The sequence below is a fragment of the Pestalotiopsis fici genome (genome assembly GCF_000516985.1).
Source record: "Pestalotiopsis fici W106-1 unplaced genomic scaffold PFICI_Scf_3, whole genome shotgun sequence".
NCBI lineage: Eukaryota > Fungi > Ascomycota > Sordariomycetes > Amphisphaeriales > Sporocadaceae > Pestalotiopsis > Pestalotiopsis fici.
The window spans coordinates 680784-704657 of record NW_006917093.1 but is presented as its reverse complement, the minus strand read 5'-3'; the positions used below and the strand labels follow the sequence as shown (position 1 = coordinate 704657).

At 50.5% G+C, this 23874-nt stretch overlaps 4 protein-coding genes across 4 annotated transcripts; all 4 read right to left on the bottom strand.

Moving 5' to 3' along the window:
- Nucleotides 1–290: 290 nt before the first annotated feature.
- Nucleotides 291–4196, bottom strand: PFICI_04417 (uncharacterized protein; the record flags this gene model as incomplete). Its single annotated transcript, XM_007832998.1, has 2 exons — nt 291–2468; nt 2526–4196. 2 exons carry the CDS (start codon nt 4194–4196, stop codon nt 291–293), a joined length of 3849 nt encoding a protein of 1282 aa, XP_007831189.1.
- A 941-nt stretch (nt 4197–5137) lies between these two features.
- PFICI_04416 (uncharacterized protein) lies at nt 5138–10728 on the bottom strand (the record flags this gene model as incomplete). The annotated part of the gene is made up of 2 exons (XM_007832997.1): nt 5138–5818; nt 5878–10728. 2 exons carry the CDS (start codon nt 10726–10728, stop codon nt 5138–5140), a joined length of 5532 nt encoding a protein of 1843 aa, XP_007831188.1.
- A 744-nt stretch (nt 10729–11472) lies between these two features.
- Nucleotides 11473–14835, bottom strand: PFICI_04415 (Eukaryotic translation initiation factor 5B; the record flags this gene model as incomplete). The annotated part of the gene is made up of 4 exons (XM_007832996.1): nt 11473–11716; nt 11773–13751; nt 13815–14312; nt 14377–14835. 4 exons carry the CDS (start codon nt 14833–14835, stop codon nt 11473–11475), a joined length of 3180 nt encoding a protein of 1059 aa, XP_007831187.1.
- Nucleotides 14836–15845: 1010 nt separating this feature from the next.
- PFICI_04414 (uncharacterized protein) lies at nt 15846–20214 on the bottom strand (the record flags this gene model as incomplete). Its single annotated transcript, XM_007832995.1, has 5 exons — nt 15846–17695; nt 17750–18087; nt 18142–18650; nt 18707–19804; nt 19984–20214. The coding sequence occupies 5 exons, from the start codon at nt 20212–20214 to the stop codon at nt 15846–15848; spliced, it is 4026 nt and encodes a 1341-aa protein (XP_007831186.1).
- Between the last annotated feature and the right edge of the window lie 3660 nt (nt 20215–23874).

Sequence of the window (23874 nt, the reverse complement as noted above, 5' to 3'; positions counted from 1 at the left end):
GATTATCGCAGTCAAGGTACCAACTACGTCCAGGGACGAGAGAAGAACAGATAACTTAGTAGTCATTTCGCATCATCATTTATTAGTCTGTAATCTTACCGTATCTCAAGCAGCGCTATGTCAAGGTTTGTTGTTAAGGTGAACATACAGTAACCATGAAGTAGACAAGCAGCAGGGCACTTCAAACATGATTGTATTCTTCTCAAGCCTTGAGCTCCTTTACTTCCCTCCCATTTCTGAACACGTTATCCTGAAATCTCAAATACGGTTGTCAAGGATGGAGAGTACCGTTATGAAAGGGGATTTGGTTTGGCGAAGTTGAAGAAGAAGACACGACCTGATCTGCACCCAATGGCGGCCACTCTTCCATGGAAAGTCGATGTTGATGGTCGATACTCTGATGGTAGCCAGAGAAGATTCTGATCTTTGTATGAGAGCCAGGTATACTCAGTGTCGAAACCGTATGATGCAAGTAGAGGCGGGGAATCGGATTGTTTCAGAGGTTCTGTAGCAATTTGTACTTCAAAAGCGCCGAGCGTGGTTTGTAAATGGTACAACTCAGTCTTCTGAAACTGGAAGTCCTTTCTACAGAACGGGTCGTCAATCGCAAGTGACGACATGCATTGGCCAGTCGCCAGATCCCAGATCTTGATGGTCTTATCATCCGCGGCCGATGCAAGGCGTGCCGCGTTGTGCGACCAGGCCAGGGACCTCACATAATTGCCATGACCCCCAAGTGTTGATCTATGCTGACCGTTCACAGGGTCCCAGATCTTGATAGCGAAACTAGGCGTTGCTAATGCCAACCGGGTCATATCTTGCGACACAGCTACAGCACTTGCCCAGCCACTGGGTTCCTTGAGCGTTGACACGCACTGGCCCGTTGCAACGTCCCATATCTTGATAGTGCAGTCTTCTGATGCGGAAATAAGTCGAGTTGAATCATTTGACCAGGTAACAGAGTTCACAAAATCTTTATGCCCCTTGAGCGTAAATATACACTCGCCAGTCGCTGGATCCCAGATCCTAATGGTATCATCATCTGATGCGGAGGCAAGACGGGCGGCGGTATATGACCACGATATGGAGTTTATGACACCGTTATGGGCTACGGGTATTGATACATGGTCGCCAGTCTGTATATCCCAGATACTGATGGTGCAGTCGTCAGATAGTACTGCAAGATGGCTTGTGTCGTACGACCAGGACATAAGTCTTGTCTCCTTGCCGAGACCCTCGAGCGTCGATAAATATTGACCAGTTTCTGGTTCCCAGATTTTGATGACATGGTCGGCTGATGCTGATGCGAGGTAGACCGCGTTGTATGAAAAGGCTACAGAGGTGACCCTTGCGCTGTGGCTCTCGAGTGTTGAAACATATTGACCATCCGCCGGGTCCCAGATCTTGATGGTACGATCATGCGAGGCTGATGCAAGTCTAGCTATGTTGCTTGACCAGGATATGGCGTTGATGTTGTGGTCAGGGCCTCCGAACGTCGATATTATCTGGCCAGTCGCTAGATCATAGATCTTGATATTATAGTCGAATGCCGATGCAAGCCGGGTTGCGTCATGCGACCAGGTTATGTTATGAAGACGACCCTCGACCTTCACAGTTGATGTACACTGGTTGGTTGTCACGTCCCAGGTCTTCACAGTTCCATTGACCGCAGCGGACATGATTTGGTTCGTACCGCTGCGCAGCCAAGTTATAGATCGAACAGAAGTGTCTCCACTTTGAAGAGTCGTTATGCACTTATTAGTTGCCGAGTCCCAGATCTTGATAGCAACGTCATAATGCGATCCATATGCGAACAAGGCCGCAGTATGCGACCAAGAAAGAAAGTAGAAATCCTTTTCGTGGCCTCTAATTGTCGTTTTACAACGGCCAGTCGCTCGCTCCCAGATCTTAATGGTACCGCCGTGGGATGAGATAGACGCAAGCCATTGGGCATCATGCGACCATCCAACAAATCCGAACGTGGTGTCGTCCTCGAGGGTCGATACACACTGACTGGTCACTGGGTCCCAAACCTTGATAGTATAATCATTTGACGCTGTTGCAAGCCAAGCTGCATCTTGCGACCATGTAACGGAGGTTATGGAGTCGCTGTGGCCTTCTAGTGTCAATTCACACTGCCCAGTTACCGCGTGCCAGATCTTCACAGTTTTATCTCTTGACGCCGTCGCCAGCCTAGTTGCATCGTGTGACCAGACCACAGAGTTGACTGGTCCGCCATGACCCTCGAGCGTGTGCACGAGGAACGTGTTCCATTCTGGGTCCACAACCGGGAAGGGGGATATCCAGGAGGGCATTTCGTCGATGAAGGCATTTCGGATTTCGCTGTTCTGGGGAGAAAAAACGATTGCCGAATTGTAGAGCTGCAGAGGAAACCTAATCATGACAGGGATACAATTCAGAGTGAACCGGCTCGCGTCCCGGAGGAATCCTTCAAGCATGGTCCCAGGCTAAGCCAGGTTAGAACAATTCTTGAGCCGAAGCTCGCCTGATAAGTGATGACATACCTGGACGTATTTAGATAGGGTTTCCAGTATGGCGATACTCGCTCTTATCTTCTTTAGAAGACATAAGGCTTCCAACCAATGAAGGAGGTGGCGCTGAAGAAACAGGTCGATTTGCACCTCGGTGACGCGACCCTTACTCTGCTCTATATGATACGCCCAATACAGGCAGGCATACTCGACATGTGCTGGTAGGTACATCTTAACCACACTGGGATCGACTGCTGAGCCAGCCACATCAGGAGCTTGTAAATTACATACGTCTCTCTTTAGATTTGCCTCTAGGACTTGGAGACAGCGGTGTGCGAGTCTCTCGTGGCACTCTCTCTCGCCCACGCAGAACTCATGCCGTCTGATAGGGTCGACGAGAAAATCGCGGAAAGACAGGTGGAAGATCCTAATAGGGGTGTCTGGCTGGGCAGATACACTGATGAGGGAATGGAGAGTTCTGAGCCGGCCGTTTATGGCCGCTGGGCGGATGTCGAGGAGTCTTGCGAGAGCAGCGATGGAGAGAGGCGTCGCGAGAAGGACAATGGGGCCAACAACAGCGCGAAACTCATCCACCAAGCGACTCCTCTTCAGGCCAGCGGTTCCATCGATCAGCCGGTTGAGTATTGGAAGATATGTCGATTCGAGCTTTTCCAGCTCAGATTCACCGGCGTTCGACCGATATTCTAGCACTTTCTCCAACTGACTGACGGGGTCTGACCAGACTGGATCTGCGACAAAGCGGCAGATGGTCGTGGCAAAAATGAATAGAGGAACGGCCATTTGGACAAGGGTTTGGATAGCGTTGTTGTCAGGCCATCCTGATGGAAGTTGGATGTCCTCATAGTAGTCTCCTCGTATTCTTGCGAATTCAGACTGAAAGAATAAGAGTATGTCATGTTCAATCACGGGCTCAGGTATCTGGTGCAGGGCAATGTCCTTGTACGTGCCCGTTATTGACTTGAAACCAAGACGAATCGGCAGCTCGGGCCGGCTGGTGATGAATATTTTCATGCGTACCGAAGTCAGTGCCTTGACCTGTGGCAACAACTGGATGATAAGCCCGATGGTTTCATCCTGGTCGCATTCATCCAGCGCGTCGATAACGACCACGACTGGCTCGTCCAACCGCTGGATCTTGCTCAAGGGTTGTAGGATGAGCTTCTCAAACTGCTCTCGCATGCTCTTATCCTCAATGCCTTTGTAGGTCTCCCTGGCTTCCGCGACAGAGCCCTGGAGGGCGGGTTTCCAAATCACAAGCTGCGAAGCAATCGTTGTGAAGAACAAGCGCGCATGCCCTCGATCCTGCTCGCCTCTCTTGAAGAAGAAGCTAGCACCGAGTGCTCCCCTTTCCTGGAGCGATCGAGCAACTGTGCGGGAAATGGTTGACTTTCCCGTGCCTGCCATTCCGTTCAGCCAGAATATGCATTCGGTGGATGGATTGTCTGTCCACTCCATGATTTCGCGAAGGAGGTCGACTCGCGTGCCGGGAAGGCAGTCTCTGTTGTGCTGTTCGGCAAAAGAACCGAACTCTGCATCTCGAGCGGTGGGTAGAGGCTTGCGGAACGCAAGATTGTTGATAATATCGCCATGGTGGATATGCGTATTGTCTCCAAAGGTATTTTCAGATATATTCATGATCTTTTGGGTCTCCGCTGTTGCGCTGGGAATGGGACGAGCATCCATCGCCATCAAAGATAGAAAATGTCAATTCGGGCTTACAGAAAAACTCACAGACGCAAAAGGTGCCAAGCAGTGCCAAATTCGAAAGAATGGAGGATGTCAAGTATCCTCGCATAAAGGGAATAATCTTGACATGGTTGTACATGTGAGGGGAAAGGAAACCCCTCTCGTCCCATCACGTGCTGTGCTGTGCAAGGCTGTGGCCGGATGAAGAGCAATGCAGCTCAACTATCAGTGAGGGCAAATTGCCATTTTTGGTAATTTTGGCCCCCAAAAGGGCTGTCTCAGGAGTGTTTTCTCTCTGCCGGAGAGGGCTATGAAGGCATTCTGGAGGGCAATTTGGAGGGATAGCCCCTTTGTTCACTGCAAACACCAATGTTTGTTGCTATTAATATAGCATTAAAGCGGGTATACAGCACCTCCGTACGGTGGCAGTATTAAAATAAGGTAGGCCTCTCATCGACGACGCATCGATTTATTGTATTCCACGGCAGTCACCCTTTTCCCGACTGCAGCAGTCAGTATGCCTCTAACACAAAAAAGAAAGAAAGAAAACGAGGAAAGAAAAAAACAGCCAGTACAGCTAGTACAGCCATGGCATGCCCAAAAAGAAAGAAAAACACTATTCTATACATCGTGGCTAAATCGTAGCCTCAAGGTACAAATCGCTATTGAAGGCTATCTAGACTCGCTGTGTAGAAAGAGAGTGCATTTGACGGAGTCTATACGGATGAACACGAATGTTCTCACAGTATCTTTCGCGGCAGAAATGTTAGCATGGGGATGAGCACCACGATGTTGCCATAGAAAACTGTTGCTATAATGGGCGTAATGACGTGGTTGGTAATGTATACACGCACAACCTGAAGTGGAAAACAACTTAGAATCTAATTCTCTGTCAAAGATTGTCCTCCTCAATAAACCATATATACTCCGTGCTACTTCTAGTCATGCTTGAAATAATTTTTCTTAGGCTTTCGCAAGCAACTGAATTCCCCCATGCAAGCCCTTCTCCTGCGCTTAAGCACACTGCGCATTTCAGGCATCTCCATTGCCAAAGCACCACGAATCTTATTGTCTATGAGGCCGTCGAGCATCTTGTATTCCCGCGACTGCAGATCTGACGCCCGCGGGGTCGTGTAGTGCGACAGGACCTGATAGAGGAATTCGGAGTCGATCGTGGCCTGCATCAAGCCCTCCAAGTTCAAGGACGTATAACTGCCAAGCGCCTTGATCATCTCGGCGCACACTGTCTCCAGCAGAACCGAAACCACATGTGTCGCCAGACTCGCCGACGCCGTTGCTAAGACATCCTTTTTTACCACCACGATCTCTCGTAGAACATGATACGTAAAGGGACTCGCGTTGCGTGGCTTTCGGCCCGGCGCCGGCATCCAGTTGGGTAATGTCACGCCGGTGCTGATAGCTTCGGCCAATTTCTGGACCATCAGCCGCGTGTATGACTGGAAGATACGTGCGCCAATGTTTTGCAGCACGTCGGAGAGCTGGTTCCTCCCTTCGGCGAACTTGGTGGAGATGACGTTCTCAAGCTGGTCATTGAGGCTAGGCAGGACTTTAGTTTGGAGGTGTTTGATATTCCCAATCGTTAAGAGCATATGCGTATTCTGTGCATCAGTTAGTAGAGGAGTAGTATTTCACAGCCACTACTAGGAGGATGACATACCTGATCACAAGCACTGGCGGCGCCCCCACTTTCGGCTTTCGGGGCTTGTCCACTCGCCGGACCACTCGCGGCTGTATCACTCTCTACATCGCTGTCCTCGTCATCCTCATCTACACTTGTCGCAGACATTTCAGCATTTTCGGCCATGCCACCCAAAACAACATTGATCGTCGTGATGTATTGGCTCTGTATCATCTGACACATCTTCGGTGGTGGTGGTGGTGGTACGAGATCGGCAGCCTCGGGCTTAGAAACAGCGCTGGGAATGCAAAGTATTTTCTGCATACCGCTCAAGACGGCACCTTCGAACGCGGCCAAAGAGGCTGGCATCATGGTAATGCCGCCACCGTCGTCCGGCTGCACCCAATCCTCCACGAACTTGAAAGTTTCGGCATCCTGGTGCCAAGCTTGACAGAGAGCAACTACGCACCTCTCTCGAGCCACACCAACCAAGCGCTTGAGGTTCTCCAAACCATCTGTATCTTCTCGCCAAATGGGAGAGATGGAGGCCATGTCACACGCACCAGAGGCGACGAGTGCTAGCATTTTGGGGAGATAGTGGGCTCCGCTCCTAGAGTTAGACCATGGTGGCCAGAATGCAAATTTCTCCCAGGCATCTCCACGCTTAGGAGCAGGAGGGGCCACGCTGCTTAGATCCAAGTTGTTCCCCAAGTCCTTCCTCGATGGGTACTTTTCGGGGGTCTTAGGTGTGCTCGAAGACTCTGAGGATTGAATCAAAGGTGATGAACGCAATGACATATTTTCGGGAGGCGATTCGAAGAACACCAGAGCTTCCTCGCGGATCATGTCAATAAGCTCAATCATCTGGTTTTGCAAGCCGGCTGCCTCCGACTGAGAGAGTCGATAATCTTCCTTCAATTGGCCCTGGTATCCAACAGCTACGATATGTTGAGTCGCACCATTTATCAAACTCTCGACGCTCTGCCAGAGCTCAAGCACTTCGCCCAAGACACCTTGCCGGGACAGTAGATCTGTTAAAAAGCCCAGCATTTTCTTCCACAACTGAAAGCACCCAGGCAGTTCACAAGAGGACAGCTCATCCTCCTTACTGATGACCTGATGGTCGACGCATCTCATGTAAGATGCAATGGTCCGGCGACTAGGCTTTTCGGAGTTCGCAAGGCGGCGTCGCATCACCTCGATCTCTGTCCTGGACTTGCTTGCTGTGGACAAAAATTTCGCCATCAGGGACTCGAAGCGATTGAAAATCCAAGCTAATACTGGTTCATCCGCCGCGCCGACCTCAAGATGGGAAGTCTCCTGTGCTTTTTCAAGCATGATTTCAACCACCTCTTTATGCCGCATCCGTAAGGCCCACATCAAAGCAGTCAAGCCCTTGATCGGATCCGAAGCATCAACGTCCGCCTCCGCCTCAAGAAGCGTCTTCACAGCAACAGGGTGTCCGTCAGCTGCTGCAATAAGCAAAGGGGTTCGTCCATTCTTATGTCGACCTTCGATATTCGCCCCAGCTTTGAGAAGGGCTCGAATCAAGTCGGCAGAATTGCGCTCTATCGCACAAGTCAAAGCTGTATGACCATCATGATCGTGTGCCTCGATTCCGGCATTAGCTCCACCCTCTAGAAGGGCCTGAACCGTGGGCAAGAAACCCTTTCGCACGGCCCAAATCAAGGGTGAACCGACTTCTCCGGGACATCCTTCGACTTTGGCACCTGCTTCAAGGAGCATCTTGGTCATTCTGGTACGCCCTTCGAGAGCAGCGTAGCTAAGGGCCGACATGTGCCCTTCTCCGGAGGCGTTGATATCGGCGCCGGCCTGCACAAGGACCTCAAATGACGCCTCACTGTCCTTGGTGATCGCAATGATCAAGGGTGTATTGGTGCGAGGATCTCGGACTTGAGTAGATGCGCCCCCCTCGACTAGAACTTTTACAACTGCCTCCTTCTTATCGGCCACCGCACGCACTAGAGCCGTGCTGCCGTCATGCAAGGGAGCCTCTATATTTGCCCCTCCTTCAATAAGCGCCTTGACGGCTTCAGCATGCCCTTTTAAGCTGGCCCAATGCAATGCTGTTTTACCCCTTTGATCGAGGGTGTCGGTGCGTGCCCCTGCCTCGAGGAGGACCTTCGCAGCTCCAGCATGCCCGTAAAAGCTGGCCCAATGCAATGCTGTAAAGCCCCTTTGATCGAGGGTGTCGGTGCGTGCCCCTCCTTCAATAAGCGCCTTGACGGCTCCAGCATGCCCGTAAAAGCTGGCCCAATGCAATGCAGTACGGCCCCTTTGATCGAGGGTGTCGGTGCGTGCCCCTGCCTCGAGGAGAACTTTCGCAGCTTCAGCATATCCGCTTAAGCTGGCGAGATGCAGTCCCGTGTTGCCATATTGATTACGAGCTTCGATACTGGCCCCTCCTTCAACGAGCGCCTTGACAGTTTTGACATGTCCGTTTTGGACAGCAAGTATCAATGCCGTAAGGCCCTTCCCATCAGGAGCCTCAGGATTGGCACCGCCTTCAAGAAGTGATTGTACCACCCCGTGGTGACCACGACTCGATGCTATCTGCAAAGGAGTAACAGCTCCGTCCGCACGCTGTGTGGCTGTGTTTACGTTTGCCCCCGCTTCCAGAAGTATCTTCACCACTCCCTCGTGCCCATTCAATGCTGCTAAGGTCAGGGAAGAGTCTCTGTTGTCGTCGTAGACCTCGATCTGCGCCTGTCGTTCAAGCACAAGCCTGACTACTGATTCGTGACCACCCAGCGACGCCAAAGCTAGCGTGCTTCTATTATTCTTCGAAGGCGAAACAGAGCTCAGCTGAGCGCCATAGTCCAGAAGTAATTTCGTGATTTCAGTGTGCCCACGTGCCGCTGCAACGAGCAAAGCCGGATCTCCCTCATCATCGCAGGCCTCAATATTGGGCCCTCGTTTGAGTAATACCTCAGCTATCTGCTCATAGCCAAATCTTGATGCAATGATCAAGGGGGTATTCCAATTGGCCGTAGTGATGTTGACATCAGCCCCGTGCTCAAGGAGGATCTTTACAACGCTCAAATGTCCCTTCTGTGTCGATATTGCCAGTGCGCTCATATCAGCTGCGTTTCGGTGGTCAGGGTCCGATCCGCGGTCCAAAAGCATCCTGGTAACCTCGGCACACCCTCTAGACGCGGCCATGGTCAGGGGAGTCTCGCTTTGTTCGTCTTGCTGGCCAACTTCCGCTCCATGGTCTAGGAGCACTTTCACTACTTCTATGTGCCCATTCATGGTGGACATGATCAAGGCAGTCACTCCAAGTTTTATAGTTTGGTGGCCGATATTGGCGCCACGGTCTAGAAGTAGGCGTACGACTGCTAAATGCCCCTTGGTCGCCGATAGCACCAACGCAGTAAATCCATTTGTGTCTTGATGTTCAATATTGGCCCCGTGGCTCAAGAGCGTCTCTGCAATCTGTGCATCACCCCACCGCGCGGCATATAACAAGGCAGTAAAGCCGTTGCGCTCCTCGTAGTCCACGTCTGCGCCACGCTCCAGGAGGAGATTTGTGCAACCGAAGCGATTGTGGCGGATTGCCAAGAGCAAGAGAGTCGTCTTAGTCTTAGAATCGTTGTAATTAGCATTGGCTCCGCGGTCCAGAAACAAAGAAACGACCTTGTCCTGCTCCCTTCGTCCACGTGATAGAGCGAATAGAAGGGCTGTCTCTTCCTCGTGCTCGGGTACGCCGATTGTGGCCCCCTTGGCCAGAAGCTGTTGTAATATGTCGAGGTTTCCGATCTCTATCGCCTCAGTTAAGGGGGATGTAGAGACGGTAAAGTCAGACACCTTCACCAGCTCGCCCCGTGCGTTGACGTCCGATCCACGGTCTAGAAGGAGCTTGACTACTTCCACCTGGTTTGCACTTATTGCGCGCATCAGCGGGGTCTTGCCCAGTTTGTTGCGGCTCTCAATATTCAGCTGGTTATCCAATAGAAACCGGACACCTTTCAGATTGCCCATCCGAGCAGCGTCATGCAACAAAGTGTCACCATCTGTCAGAAGTTGAATATGGAGGTCCGCTCCTCGACCAAGAAGATGATTCAGGACCCCCACGTGGCAGACTCTGCTCATCGCCCACATCATCGCTGTCCTGCCATCACCATCGGCGGCATTGACATCCGCTTTGGCTTGAATCAGCTTGCGGACAGCTGCCAAATGTCCTGCCATAGCTGCTCTCATCAACGCCGTGGAGCCGTCATGGCTCCTAACATCCACGTCGAGTCCGTGTTCCAAGAGTATATTCATAAGCTCGGTGTTTCCTTGAAATGCGGCTATGTGGATGGCGGTGCTCCCATCGAAACCTACGGCTCTGGGATCGAAACCAGAATCCAAGAGTTGCTGGACTGTTCTGACAGCGAGGCCATTGTTGCTGCCCTGCTTCGAATTCGCAGCGAGCAATAGGGCTGTCCAACCATCATTATCGCGAGCGTCGGGATTGAAGTCATGACTCAGTAACAGTTTTACCACCTCTGAGTAGTTGGAGCATGCAGCATGCATCAGGGCCGTTGTTCTTCCTTGAGTGCACGCGACGTGCGGGCTCGCACCTCGGTCCAGTAAGAGTTGTAGGCTCCTAATGGGAGCGTTTTCAGCAGCCCCCAGAATCAAGGGAGTTTTCCCTTCGAAGATGCTAGAGTCAAACATGTTGAGTTTCTTGCATATTCTTAGCGATCGAGCAGTAGGTTCTACTGTCACGTCAACACTTGCACCGTCGACTGCGTCGATAAGGCGTTTCTTCTCGTCTGGCACGCTGGTAACTTCATCCCCCAGGTGCTTCTCGAAGTTCTGCATCATGATCCCATGATCTCCCTCGAGCTCGGGCTCGCCTGGTGGTTTGTTAGACTTGTCCATTCTCGTTTCCTCACATGTGATGGTTCTTTAGATGTATGATTAGTAAGTCTCTAGTACGAGGATCCAGGTAGGAAAATTCGATATCGTCTTGGTTGTAATGGACAACTTGCCTTTGGATACAGCCTCGTGAGTCGTACCCCGCACTTGATGCATTGGATCTTATTTACGCCCCCACGGAGCCAGTCAATCGAGCTTCGATATTGTGTGTGTTAACCTCCTCGTCATCTGACATTGTATTATCTTGTTCCAAAACATTTAACTCGAGCAAGGACGGAATACTTACTTGAGGGTTCACCGATTGTGCCGGACCCTGAGAGGCAAATCGTGGATAGGCAATGAGGAACGTCCAGAGAGATTAGAGATCAGCCGCTTCAGGATAGAATACCATAGTGGATGATTGAAGTACTCCCTATAGATTGGGCCCACCCGAGAGATTGATCAAATAAAGTCGATGCTTTCTAGTCATTGGCCGCTGGGGCACACATTCACGAGCAAGATACGAACAAGGGAATATTTTTCAGAGACAAATCAACCTAAACGCCTATATAAAAATGAAACCATTTCCCTCTTGCCATGTGGCCATAGAGCAATGCCGACAACGTAAATGCATGCGGAATGTGCTCTACCTCTTTTTTTGGTTCATCATACATGAAATCACCCTGTTCGACTTTTTGATCAATCCTTGTTCCAGCGTTGCGTCGAATTGATAGAGCTCCCAGGTAGGTAGCCTAGCTACCCATAGTTTTAAATGTCAAACAGAGGCTTCAACTTGACAATGAGGTGCCAGTCATCGTTGGTCATGTCCTTGCGGTAAAACTCCTTGAGTGTGTCGATACTCTTGCGAGAGATTTGACTGTAGAGTGTGTCCGTCTCTTCAAGGTGTCGGCCATATGTGGGCTGAGAGCTGCCCATTTCAATCTTCACGGCGACCGAGGGTGCTCCCTTTTTGCAGACGGGAATAGCCTTGTGGTCACGCTCAATGGATGTACTAGAGGAAACAAGTTAGTATGAGACAATAATTTCTGCCATGGAGGGGAAACTTACACTCTGCCAATGGGAACAATTTCTTTGCCATTTGGACCCTGTCGAACAGCGGCAATGGGCGTGTTGATCTTGAGGTTGCCATCAATCACATCGACACCAATGACAATGGGGTTGGTCTTGTTGAACACAGCAACCGTGTTGAGAACGCAAGGGAAGACGGCCAACATCTTGGACTCTTCCTTCTTCTTCTCGAGTTGCTCCTCCATGTGCTTGGTAAAGTTGTCAAAGAGATGGTAGATGATGTCGGCAGTAAAGATCTTGATGCCTTGGTCCTCGGCATATTGCTGCGCTTCCTTGTCAACCTTGACATCGAAGCACAGCATGACGGCATAGTCGGGCGACTTCTCCAACATGGTACCACACTGCATGACATCTCGCTTGAAGACGGGTCCAATTCCCACGTTTGCCACGGGGATCTTGCAGTCCTTCAAAAAGTCGAGCAAGGCTTCCAGCGAACCCAGAGTCGAGGCCTGCACCGAGACACCACGTCCAGTCTTGGTGACACGGCTAAAGAGCACGTTGAGATCACCCTCGAGCTCATCGATAAGGTCATCCTCATCATCATCAGGACCGACAACCAAAAGTCGAGAACCAGCAATAGCACCATCGAGACCAGGAGCGCTGATCTTGACACCCATGGCAGCCTTGATCTCCTTGTTGTGGACATATTGAGACTTGACACGCAGTTCCTTGAGCGGCGCAGGCGTGAGAAGTGCACGAATATTGGTGACTATAGCACCCTCTGTGCCGCATACCACGATGCGATCACCTTCGCGAATGACACCGTTGGACAAGATAACGTCAATGGTCATACCGAAACCCTCAATGGCCTTGACCTCGAGAACGGTAGCTTGGACCTCGGACAAGTACATGAGAGAGCCAACCATTCTCTCCTGGGTGAGCTGAACAATCAGCTTGAGCATGTCAGGAATACCCTCACCAGTGTGTGCCGAGGTGGGGATCAAGGAAACGTTCTTGGCCATGGATTTGTTCTCGTAAAAGAGCTCAGAGTTGAAACCCTGCTCGGCGAAAGCAACCTTGGTCTGCTCGAGACGGTTCTTGAACTCGTTCTGAACACCCTTGTTTTGCAAAGCCAAACTCTCCTGGAAGCCGTTGTTGTCCACCTTCTTCCAGCCGTACAGACGATCAATCTTGTTCAGCGCGACAACAAAGGGAGTCTTTCTGTCTCTCAGCAACTTCATGGACTCGAGAGTCTGGGGTTCGAGACCGTGCATGATATCGACGACCAGAATGGCAATGTTACAGAGGGAAGAACCACGAGATCGCAGGTTGGAAAAGGACTCGTGACCAGGGGTATCGATAATCAAGAGACCAGGAACCTTGAACTCGAAAGACTCATCACGGTTAACCACTTGAGTCTTTTGCTTGATGGCATCGACAGGAAAGTACGTAGCACCAATCTGCTGCGTAATACCACCAGCTTCGCCCTCCTGGACGTTTGTCTGACGAATCTTGTCCAAAAGCTTGGTCTTTCCGGTATCGACGTGACCAAGAATACAGCAAATGGGCGATCGGAGGTTGTCCGCGGATCGAGCTGCCAGAGCAGCCTGGTGTGCCTTTTCACGTCGCTCGGCAGCCTCTCTCTTGCGCTGGGCCTCGGCTGCTTGTGCGGCGGTCTGCTCCTCATCTTCCTCGGACTCCTCTTCAGACTCGGACTCGGACTCGGACTCTGAGTCCTCCGTGGCCTTTCGCCTGGAGGGCAGCTCTGTCGACTTCTTTTCTGAACCCTCCTCGTCAGAGTCGGCATCCCAGCTGTCCTTGACGTCTTCCTTGTCCGATTCGGCTGCAGCCTCCCAATCATCTTCAATGTCGCTTTCTTCCTTTGCCTTGGCGGCCTTTGCAGCGGCTTCAGCTTCGGCAGCCTCCTTGGCAGCCTTCTCTTCAGCCTCCTTGGCAACACGCTCTACTTCCAGTCTTGCTCGCTCGGCAGCCTCGGCCAGGGCCTTTTCCTCGTCGACCTAGAGCCCGGTTAATATTGCAATCGATTCCCAACATTTCACAAGGGTCTGTTTGTTACGCACCTTGCCTGCCTTGCCACGCTTCCGGTTGTCATAAACAACCTTCTTTTTCTTTTCCTCGCCTTCACCTTCCTGGGGACCAATCTTGATACCAGCAGCCAGCATCTGCTGGAGCTTGCGCTCGTTGCGAGCCTTCTCCTCCTTCTGGGCCTTGGTCATGAACTTGCCCTCCTTCTTGAGCTGGTCAATCCTCTCCTTTTCCTTTTGCTTCTTGCGGGCCTTTTCCTCTTCGCGGCGCTTCACCTCTTCGGCGTCTCGCTTCTCCTCTGCCTCAAGGCGTGCCTTTTCCTCGGCAGCTTGGCGCTCCTCTGCCTCGCGGCGCAAGCGCAGCTCTTCCTGCTGCTTTTGGAGAGCTGCCAGGTGAGGAGGAAGCTTCTTGCCCTTTTTGCCGGCGGCGGGAGCCTCGGGGACAGGCTCAGCCTCCTTCTTCTTCTTCTCTTCAGGGGCAGGCTTGGCGGGCTCGGCTTTTGGTGCGGGAGTTGTAGTCTTCTTCTTGGCAGCCTTGGAATGAACTTGTCAATATGCATCTTCTTGAATGTTGGAGGTGGCTCTGGTATTGTTTCACCTGTTCCTTCTTTCTGGCTTTTTCCCTCTCCTTCTTGAGCTTCTCCTTCTCGGCCTTGGTCAAGATGCGGCCGTCCTCGCCAACGTCATCGGCTCCGGCGGCGGCCTTTGCAGCGGCCGCGCCCTTGCCACCCTTGCCCTTCTTCTCGGGAAGGGCAAACTCGTCGTCCATGTTGGCCTCGACGGGGGCCGGGGCGGGAGTCGCGTCTTGGGCAGGCTCTTCTTCCTTGGGAACTTCAAAGTCCTCTCCCAGTCCCTGCTTCTTCCTCTTCTCGCGACGTCTGCTCATCATGGCCATGAGACCGCCAGCGGGGGCGGCATCCTCGTCCTGCTTGTCGTCGCCGTTGGCGGCATCGTCGGCGGGGGCTTCACTGCCGTTGACGGGGGCGATGGACTCTCCAAGTTCGGCTTCCCAGTCATCGTTGCCGCCCTTCTTTCCCTTCTTGCCTTTGGGCGCCATGTTGACAGTTGTCGCTTGTGGTGCTTTAAAAAAGCGGGAAGAAGAAAAAATTCAAAGAATCCAGACGAAAACTAATTAAAGGCTCGCAAGACAGCCTAAATAATAGACCTTGACTCGTCTATTTCGTGGGGAGAGAAAAAAAACAGACAAGGAGCTGTAGGAGGCAGCAGAAACCTGTTCCTTCAACAAATGAATGGGAAGGGTAAACAGAGAAAAAAGTTCTTGGATCTGCCGCAAATCCCAAAACAGGTGGCGGATGTGGATGAGATGGTGGGCTCAAAGCTGTGATGGAGGGGTTGATTTCCCACTACGAATAGTGCAGGTATCGTACAAGGTGGACCTTGGTGGGCAAAGCTCAGTTTAGGTCACCACTCACTAAATTCCAAATGTGGGGAGAATTTGCTTGCACTTTTGCCCCACTCTACAGTGGACTCTCAGCTACTTACCTTGAATCCTACATTGACCTCGGGCATATATTATATATTTTTTTGCTCCAAGAACTCGATCCGTTTAACCGTTTGGGACGTTTTGATGGTTTTCGTTTCATGACTCACACAATCAAATTGTGAATCCCAGCTCTTTGCAACTCGCGTATACTCTAGGCAGCACCAAGCAAAGGTTCAAGGCCCAGCATCGAAACAAGCACTAATTTCAGCGTCCTTCTTCAGAGAAACATCAACACATGTAATATACTGTAAAGAGCTCCATCTCAATGGAGGCACCAGCTGACATAGAAAATCTTCATTTCCTGTTTTCATATACATTTTGCATCATAGCAAGCATTTCATAAAAGCTAGACACTGCCCATTTGATCCTTGAAAAAGACAACATTGTTTTTCTTCGTTTCTTTTGTCTAGTCTATTAGCCAATGCTGCCAACGCCATTTCTTGTCCCTTGATCAATGTTTTGGTCTCTAGTCACTGTGCTGTAATCCCTTCTTGTAATAATCCATAGAGATCGTAGTAATCAAGGATGGCTGTGACTGCAGTCAACGTTCTCGACCCTCCTCATCATAATACTGGCGAGAGGTAGTACTCAAGTACTTCGTAGGCAAGATCAACGTATGCAGTCATTTCGCCATCGTCTTGTAGTTCCCGTGTGTATTTTCCACCTTCCAGACTTTCCAGAAGCTTGCAAAGACGAGCTGCATGCTCCTTGTTTATAGTCAACTTTTCCAAAGCCCGAAGGTCCAGACAACGCTGGAGGATGTCCCCGTCGACATGCATGTTCATTATAGGCGAGCTCTTGGGTTCCGGGTCCCAATCGGTGTCCATGGCCTCAAACTCACCATCTTCACCATTGCCAATCTCTGCATAAGACGCAGCAGGATGACAAATGTTTGGCGAGGCAACGGCAAGGTTCTGAATGAACCGGAGAAGTCGCCAAGCTGACGCGTCCAGTATTGTGAAATGTCTCAAGGACCCATCGATACCAAGTCCAAGGATATCCGCACCGTCACGGCTGCTTGGCACATGCCCATACAATGATTGCTGCTCGGGGCCACTCCAGGGCATTCTAGTTCTTGCGCGGACGAAACGCTTGACTGATGCCCGCAGTTCTGCTAGAAAGATTGATTTGAAAGGCCTGTCGCTCTCGGCTGGAGCCCACATCCCCCATACTCCGCAAGAATTATCCGACACAAGTATCACGCCCTGGTGGTTTCCTTTCCTTGAAGTGTCGACACCGTCGAGACAGTGCAGTGCCGGTCTGGCCTTGTCATCCGTATTTAGTCGTGTCATTGTTTCTGCATTGGGTGAACTTTTAAAGTCCACAATCTCAAGCGAATGGCGCGTAGTTGTGACGTAAAGTCTGTCATGGACAACCTCCATTGAAGTTGCGGGCGAGGCGAGAACATGCTCCTTTACTTTTCTTAGTTTCTTCTCTTCCAAGTCAAGTATTTCGTACTGGATTGTGTTCCCAGTGCAGAGAAGTAATCCTTGGGCCTCGGTCGCGATCGACCAAACTGGGTCCGCGTATCCCGTCCTCTTCAGTTTGGTGAAGAAGCGTATTCTCAAAGGGCCATCCGATACCCGGCTCTCATCCTTGCTTGCCGTGATAACCAATACTTGGCCCTGGCCGTCAGGAAGTCGTACCGACACCACAAGGTAACTCCAGGTGCGGCCGTCCTTTTCATAATTCCAGTCTGACAATGCCAAGATCCGAGAGCCGGGTCTTCCGAGACCAGTGATGAATGGGACTTCAACGCCCCCGGAATCAGTCGGCATTGAGAGATCCACGCCAGTGACGGGATCGATGAATCGTAGGGTCGGGCAGCCACGATACAGAACCGCCACAACCAGGACATCCAGCCTCGGGTGATACATGACTTTGTAGGGAGTCCCAAGAACAGGGAGATGACGCAAGACGGGCTTGGAAACACTTTGTAACTCTGCAAAGTAAATAGAGGACCCAGACACCATGGTGAGCGTTGATTTTCCGGCAACCTGTGACAGATTTCGTCGCATTCTGCCAACAGTGCTCACGTCAGGAGACGTACTCGTCTCAGACTCGACACCAGTCACCCAGACGCGGTCCTTCTTCTCAAATCTAGGTCTCCCCCTCGTTGCCCGGCTGGACAGAAAAAAGACATTCGAATCACAGCAGACGAAGAGAGACGACGGTTCCGACTCTGTACTCATTGGGAATACATATGCTCCTGCTGAGCCAAACTTGTCGCACGTGCCTTGAAAGGTCTGCATGTTATTCGGGTCCAGTGCTAGTGTTATGACTTCACCACTTCTGGAGCCTATGCAGATCGTAGCATATCCCTCCTTATGCTCCATGGAAACCATGCTGGTAAAGGCCTCAGTCGGGTGCATGCCGGCGAGGGGATTGTTGTCAGGCTGTTGCGCGCGCAAGACTAGTACCAGAAGTTGTTAGTGGGACCTTTGTCATTTCGAATATTCATACTCACGTTGGACAATGTCAAGACGGATTGGTTCCGGCGTTTGATTTTCTGGGCTGATTTGCGTCGAAAATACCATGAGTAGCGGCTTGCCCGCTTCCCGGTCCCAGACACCGACCAACAAGGCACTCTCTCCTGCAAATTTGGACCACGCAAGGCATGTGACTTCTCCGCTAATGTTATATGTTGGGCCTAGATTCAAATCGAGGCCACTTACGCGTCCTATGCTGACGCGAAAATCAGGGCCAGAATAATACGATATGGCTACCAGATCCGTTCTTGCCGTCGCATCAGTAACAACAGCCTCAGAATTACCCACGACATGGCTCATAGGGTGTCGCAGATGGCTAAATAGGTTAGCAAACAATTTCCACAAAGCCTAAAATGGACGCATAACTTACCCATCTAAAGGATCAACAATGGTGACAAAATCCGTCGTAATCTGGATTATTGTTCCATCATCGAGCTCTTCTGCTGCTAATGTGGTTGAAAATAGGTCAAAAGGCACTTCTTCCTGGGATTTGAAGGTGGCTGCGAGGGTATCAATATCAATGTGGACAATGGTAGATTTGTCGGGATAGGCCAGCAGCAGGCAAAGTTCAGAGTCTGGACTGTTTGCCGGACTCCTCATTGTCCAGCATTGCTGCACATGATCTTCGAGGTCAAAGTCAAAACCGACTCTTGCCTCAAAGCCATACCTGAATTCGACAATTGATCCAGTCTGGCCTCGACCAGCACATGCGAATAGCTGGTCCTGTCGTGAACACGACTCGCCATTTTGAGCATTGCGAGATCGATGTTTCTTGCCATCCGACTGAGAAACTTGTATAGGCTTGGTAGATATAATGTCTACTGTTGGGGACCAGTTTGGTATAGTTCCGATGTGACTTGGTGCTTGTCTCGCCTCGGCCTTTGGGAGGAAAATGATCAGCTACTAAACATGACAAGATTCGGGGCTCTGCGTACCCGCCATATTGCACCAGGACCCGAGTCACCGCCAGTGATGAGAATGTCCGCAAACCGGTCATACAGACAAGCAAAGGCTGTGTCTATCTTGCATTTGACTTCCCCCAAGATTACATTGGTGGAAATTCCACCCACGGCTGCAATCTCGAGGAATTGTAGGATGCCGTCCTCCCTCGCCATCCATATGGTATCCTTGTCAAGGTGGTATTCTGGCAAGCGCCATGGCCTGCTCCATGCGGTCCACAAAGGCATGGTATTGCCAATGTGTAGTTCGGTCTGATCGCGCTCTTCCATCTCAACAACTTGTGCTTCGAGCTGTCCGTTCCTAAGTGTTGCCCAATGGGCTTGGCTTGTCTCCGTGACCAGTAAAAAACTCTCTCGAATCGTCGAGGGGATCATCAACAGAGGCATCTGGTAATCCGGAGCGAGTGCCCACCCTGGACTTGGTTGACGTAAAGAGTAGGCCACGTCATCTGTAAGTTCCCACTCGAACCGATGTAATTTGGAACTACCCTTGTGTACAAGTATCAATGTCAGGACAACGTTCTCTTCATTGTCTGCGCCAGGTGAGAGAAAGGCAATCTTGTGTATAACCCCAGTCACGGCTTTTGGAATGACCGATTTTGTGACGGGTCTAAAGGGCAGCCCTCTTGCGCGGCGGTCCCGAAGAGTATCGATTGATTCCAGATTCCAAATTTGGAAATGTGTCTCTGAACAACCCAGAGCCAGATATCGCGAACTTGGATCCACTGCCAGGTGATAGCCGGGCAGCATCAGGCGGGTATCTGGGATTTTTTCACCATGTGAGACAAAATGCCACTGGCCAAAAGTATCTTGTTCGAGGAAGAGAAAGACCAAGTCGCCTCGCTCGAGAACCAATGCAACCAGTTGTGGTGGAAGCTGGCCATGGGAGGTTGCTGTCAACATGTCCACATCATCATCTTCAGCTTTCATCTCGTTCACACTAGCATCTTCGCCATAGTGCGCTGGAGATCCAATAACACAGGCATTGCGAATTCGAGATCCAAAATCTTGCTTTCTGGCAATGTCGTGAAGCTGAATATCCTGTCCAAGCTCGGAGACTTGCACAAAATTGTCCTGTTGGGTTCAAAACGTTAGCCGAATCGTCAGTTTCATAATGCCCCAAATCTTGCAAGAGGGTCACTTTGGGGAGCGTCCTAGTGACACATAATTGCCGAAATGGCCAAGGACATCTCGGTTCTACGCCAGTAGTACATTATTCTTCGAGAATACACGAGAAAAGGTAGACTACATACCCCAACAAATACAACATCATTGTATTTGGGTGACCTCAGTTGTACTGGCAAGACCCAATTGAAGACAGGACTTTCAATGACGGTTCTGGTCAAAAGGCCGTAAGTTGGTGGAGCGGACAGCCGTTTTGGCTGTTTAATGGTTTGCGATGAAGCCGCTGCAAACAAGTCTCCCGGGCTGACGGTGCGGGTGACCCATTCACCATTCCGGAATACATTGGTTTGAAGAGCCATTGTTGCTGCTCATGACGCCTGGGCAGCTGGGCTGCCTGATAGGAATTTTCAAGCTGACCCCACAAGGTCGTGCCGTCAGGAGACTTTTCGAGAGCAGGTGTCGAGGGTTGTACAAATTGAAGTTATGGAAGCCAAATTTAGAGTTGCATGCACCAACCAGCGCAGAGAGGCCGGTCGAGGCCAAAAGTTCAGAAACAACAGTTGAACAGGCTATGCCACAGTGTTAGTGATATTTGTATCACCGGCTTTGGCCAAACAGGCTGGCCACATTGGACGGAATACTTACCTGAGGGTTCACCTATTGTGCCGAACCCTGAGAGACAAATCGTGGATAGCCAATGAGGAACGTCCAGACAGATTAGAGAGTAGCCACTTCAGGATAGAATTCATGATTTACTTGTCAGGACTGAGAGGATATCAAGCGTTAGAGGCGGCCCCGGTTGAATTGAATTTGAAAACAGGGTATTGCGGAGAAGATAACGAGGGCTGGAGCTGTATGCGGTCCGGTCAGGTTAGCACATGGCCAACTTGTGCTGTCATGTACGCAGCTGAGAAGATTCAATCAATGGCCGCTGCCGCTTCTGGTGTTGCTGAGCCGGTTCCAAGGCGGATGGTTTGCCTCATATGGGTTGAGGATAATTCCGGCCCCTGGTCAGACCCCGAGAGCCCTTGCAGCAAGACGCCCAAGGCTGGGGGGGACGTTTGAGTTTGATCGTGCAGCCGTTGGGCAACGAAGATGACGACGGGTGCTGTCGTTGGGAGAGAACGGCGGGAAGAAGCAGGGAAATAGATGTGGTTGACCAAAGATGAAGAGGGATAAAAGAAGAAGAGAAAAAGAAAGATAGACGACCACTCAGAGTTCAAAATGTTTCGAGCCAGGTCTGGCCACTCGGTCGGTTGCCTTGGGACCCTGCAGTTCGTCCCTGGAGGAAGGTTGTGGATTTAATGATTTGGGTGAGGCCGGATCTAGCTGCGGGGTGGATTGTTCACATACCTACTACATTACCCACCCAGGTTGAGGTATGTAGGTAGGTACTCTGTAGTTCGGTGGAAGGTGGAAGGTTAAGCAGCCCGCCCGGGCTAATGTGGTTGTGGTTTTGCAGAGCCAGTGGATCTCAATAGCCAAGGTAGCTGCGCTGTCTGTCTACCCTGTCTGATTGCTAAATTAGATACATTAGGTAACTACTGCCCCGAGTTTTCGCCTGTGGCCTTTGAGTCCCTTTGTGGCATGTTCTTGCTGCCTTTGATACCTACATACCCAGATGCCTATATTCTCAATTGACTTTGATTCCATGCAAATGCGTGTAACAAGGGACGATTCAGTCACTTTGCAGTCCCTTGAGGCATTATCCTCTGACAAAGTGCTGCGTGCATACTACAATGTACCTGACTGTAGTGGGGGGGCCATCAAAACATCTGCTACTTACATTATCCAACGTGATGAGAGTAACAAGCGCATAATAGTCTACTTAGACACCTGCCTAGCTAAAATCCATATGCTCCAATATCTCTGCAATGTAATATGCTTATGCAATATTGCTCCTTTTCACTAACCCTTCGAAAACGTATACTGCTTCGAATGGGCAGGAACTTCGCCTGTGAACAATCTTCACTCAAAGCCTTGCAACACGAACCATCTAGACGTGTAGATATACTTGCTTCTGCGTACATTAGTCGAATAATTTTTTTTTCATCATATTGACGCACATGGCAGGCAGTATACTGCATATATATCCAAGAAGAAGAAAATTAGCCTTTCGTCACGGATAAACTAACCGACCAACATTTGCCAAGTTGGGCTCTCAGGTTCATCAGATTGATGGGCCCGAGGTACAAACATGTAGAAATACAAGACACACGTGTTCCCGTTTTGCACGCACAGGTTCATCTGCAACCCAAAAAAAAAATCTGACAATGTGTTGTCTCGGGCCTGGATAGAAAGAGCCCCTCTGATATGATAGATCACCGGAGAATTACATACAGTAACATTGGGCAGGGTGGGCATTGATGTACAAACCATGTCTGTAGGAAAAAAAAAATACATGAAAGTCACATTTTATTTTCAACTTTGCCTATGCCACAAGTGCAACCATGGAAATGATGAAGTCGTGTGGCAGACAGCCACATCATGCAGGTCTTCTACATGCCGTGGCATACTGGCCTGACTGGCTTGCGCATCTAAACAGTTGTAGAACTAAAGCTACGTGCGAGGATATGGCGGTCAATGACAAGTCACCAGAAAACTTTGCCGCTGTGTCCGACTGGTATGCAGGCAGGAGAAACATGCGTGTTGACATACATGTGTATGCCCATTGTTGGAGCAAGGATCATGCATCTTTTCTGGAGAAAGAAGCCTTTGCATGCATGTCAGCGGGATGTTGATTTACCCCGCTGCCCTGTCAAGCCAGGATACACTCTCAAGATGTCAAATTAATATTACGAGGAATGGCCGTCAATACACCGTGGCTGGTGTAGGCAAGCACCAAGTACTGTGTAGAGAAGACGCATCTAAGCGATCCATGGCACTACTATTCATTTTGATATTCCAAGAGCCAAGTCAATTCGTCCCTACAAGAGTCTAGGGTATTGACGAGGAAATGGCACCATCGATCGACCGCCTGCATTAGTAAGATTCACCCAGCCATCTGAATGATACGCGGTCCACGATCTCCCACCGGGATACATTTCAGCAGGGATTCCAAAGTCGTGGAGTCGTTGAATTTGTTCTTGTCTGCATCGTGGAGCGTCGGCTGCAATGTCAAGAAAAGACAGCCTACCAAGCTTGGAGTTTAATGATAGAAATCACTCGCCCATTATGCAGTGACTAAATATAGGTTAAAATGGATTAGGCATTTGGCAATCTACAGGCGTTGGCAAGACTTTACACCGAGATGAAGACGCTCTGACTTGTGGAAACAGGTGGCCCAGGCAATGTTTGCACCAAGGATCACATGAATCACATCGTCTCTTATGTTTGCCTCTCTCGATATACCTCCGAGACTGCACGGGCCGTGGCCAAGCCATAACCAGCATTAACCACAGATAGCCTCGGAACCTCCCGCTGCTGGAACACTAGGTGGCCTACAAGGTAGCAAGACTGCCATGTGTGGCATAGATCATGAAGTGAAAGCCGTTTTGGGGGAACGAGGCCAACAAGTAGAGAGCGCGTGCAACTGCCGTCTTCTGTGTGCCCGTTGGGGTCTTTGGCACATGCAAACCAGCATCTTGGCCAAATCTACGGTGAGAATATACATAAAGTGCAACAGTTTGAATTCTTGCCAATCGTGAAGGGAGAGTAAACCTTAGTGAGGCAGATTCAAGGGATAAAAATCATGCGTGCTCGAGTTAGTCTGCCATCGCTTTTCTGGTACACTTATCTCCCAAGCATGCCTTCACTCATCAGCTTGGAAGATTGTGTGTTTCCAGCGGCGTCATAGGTACTTGGTCGCCGACATGGCTCAACCCATGTGTCACACAAGTGGTGGATGCATGTAGTGCTTCTCTTCGCCGCAGTAGATTGATTATGGCTGAGCCTGTAGATACACGTAATGAAAGCATTAGGTGAGAGGAGGGAACCTCATGTGCTGTTGGTTTCTGTACGACTGAAAAAGCAACCTCGACTGCTCAAATGGTAGCTACCAGCTGGACATATTAGTTAAA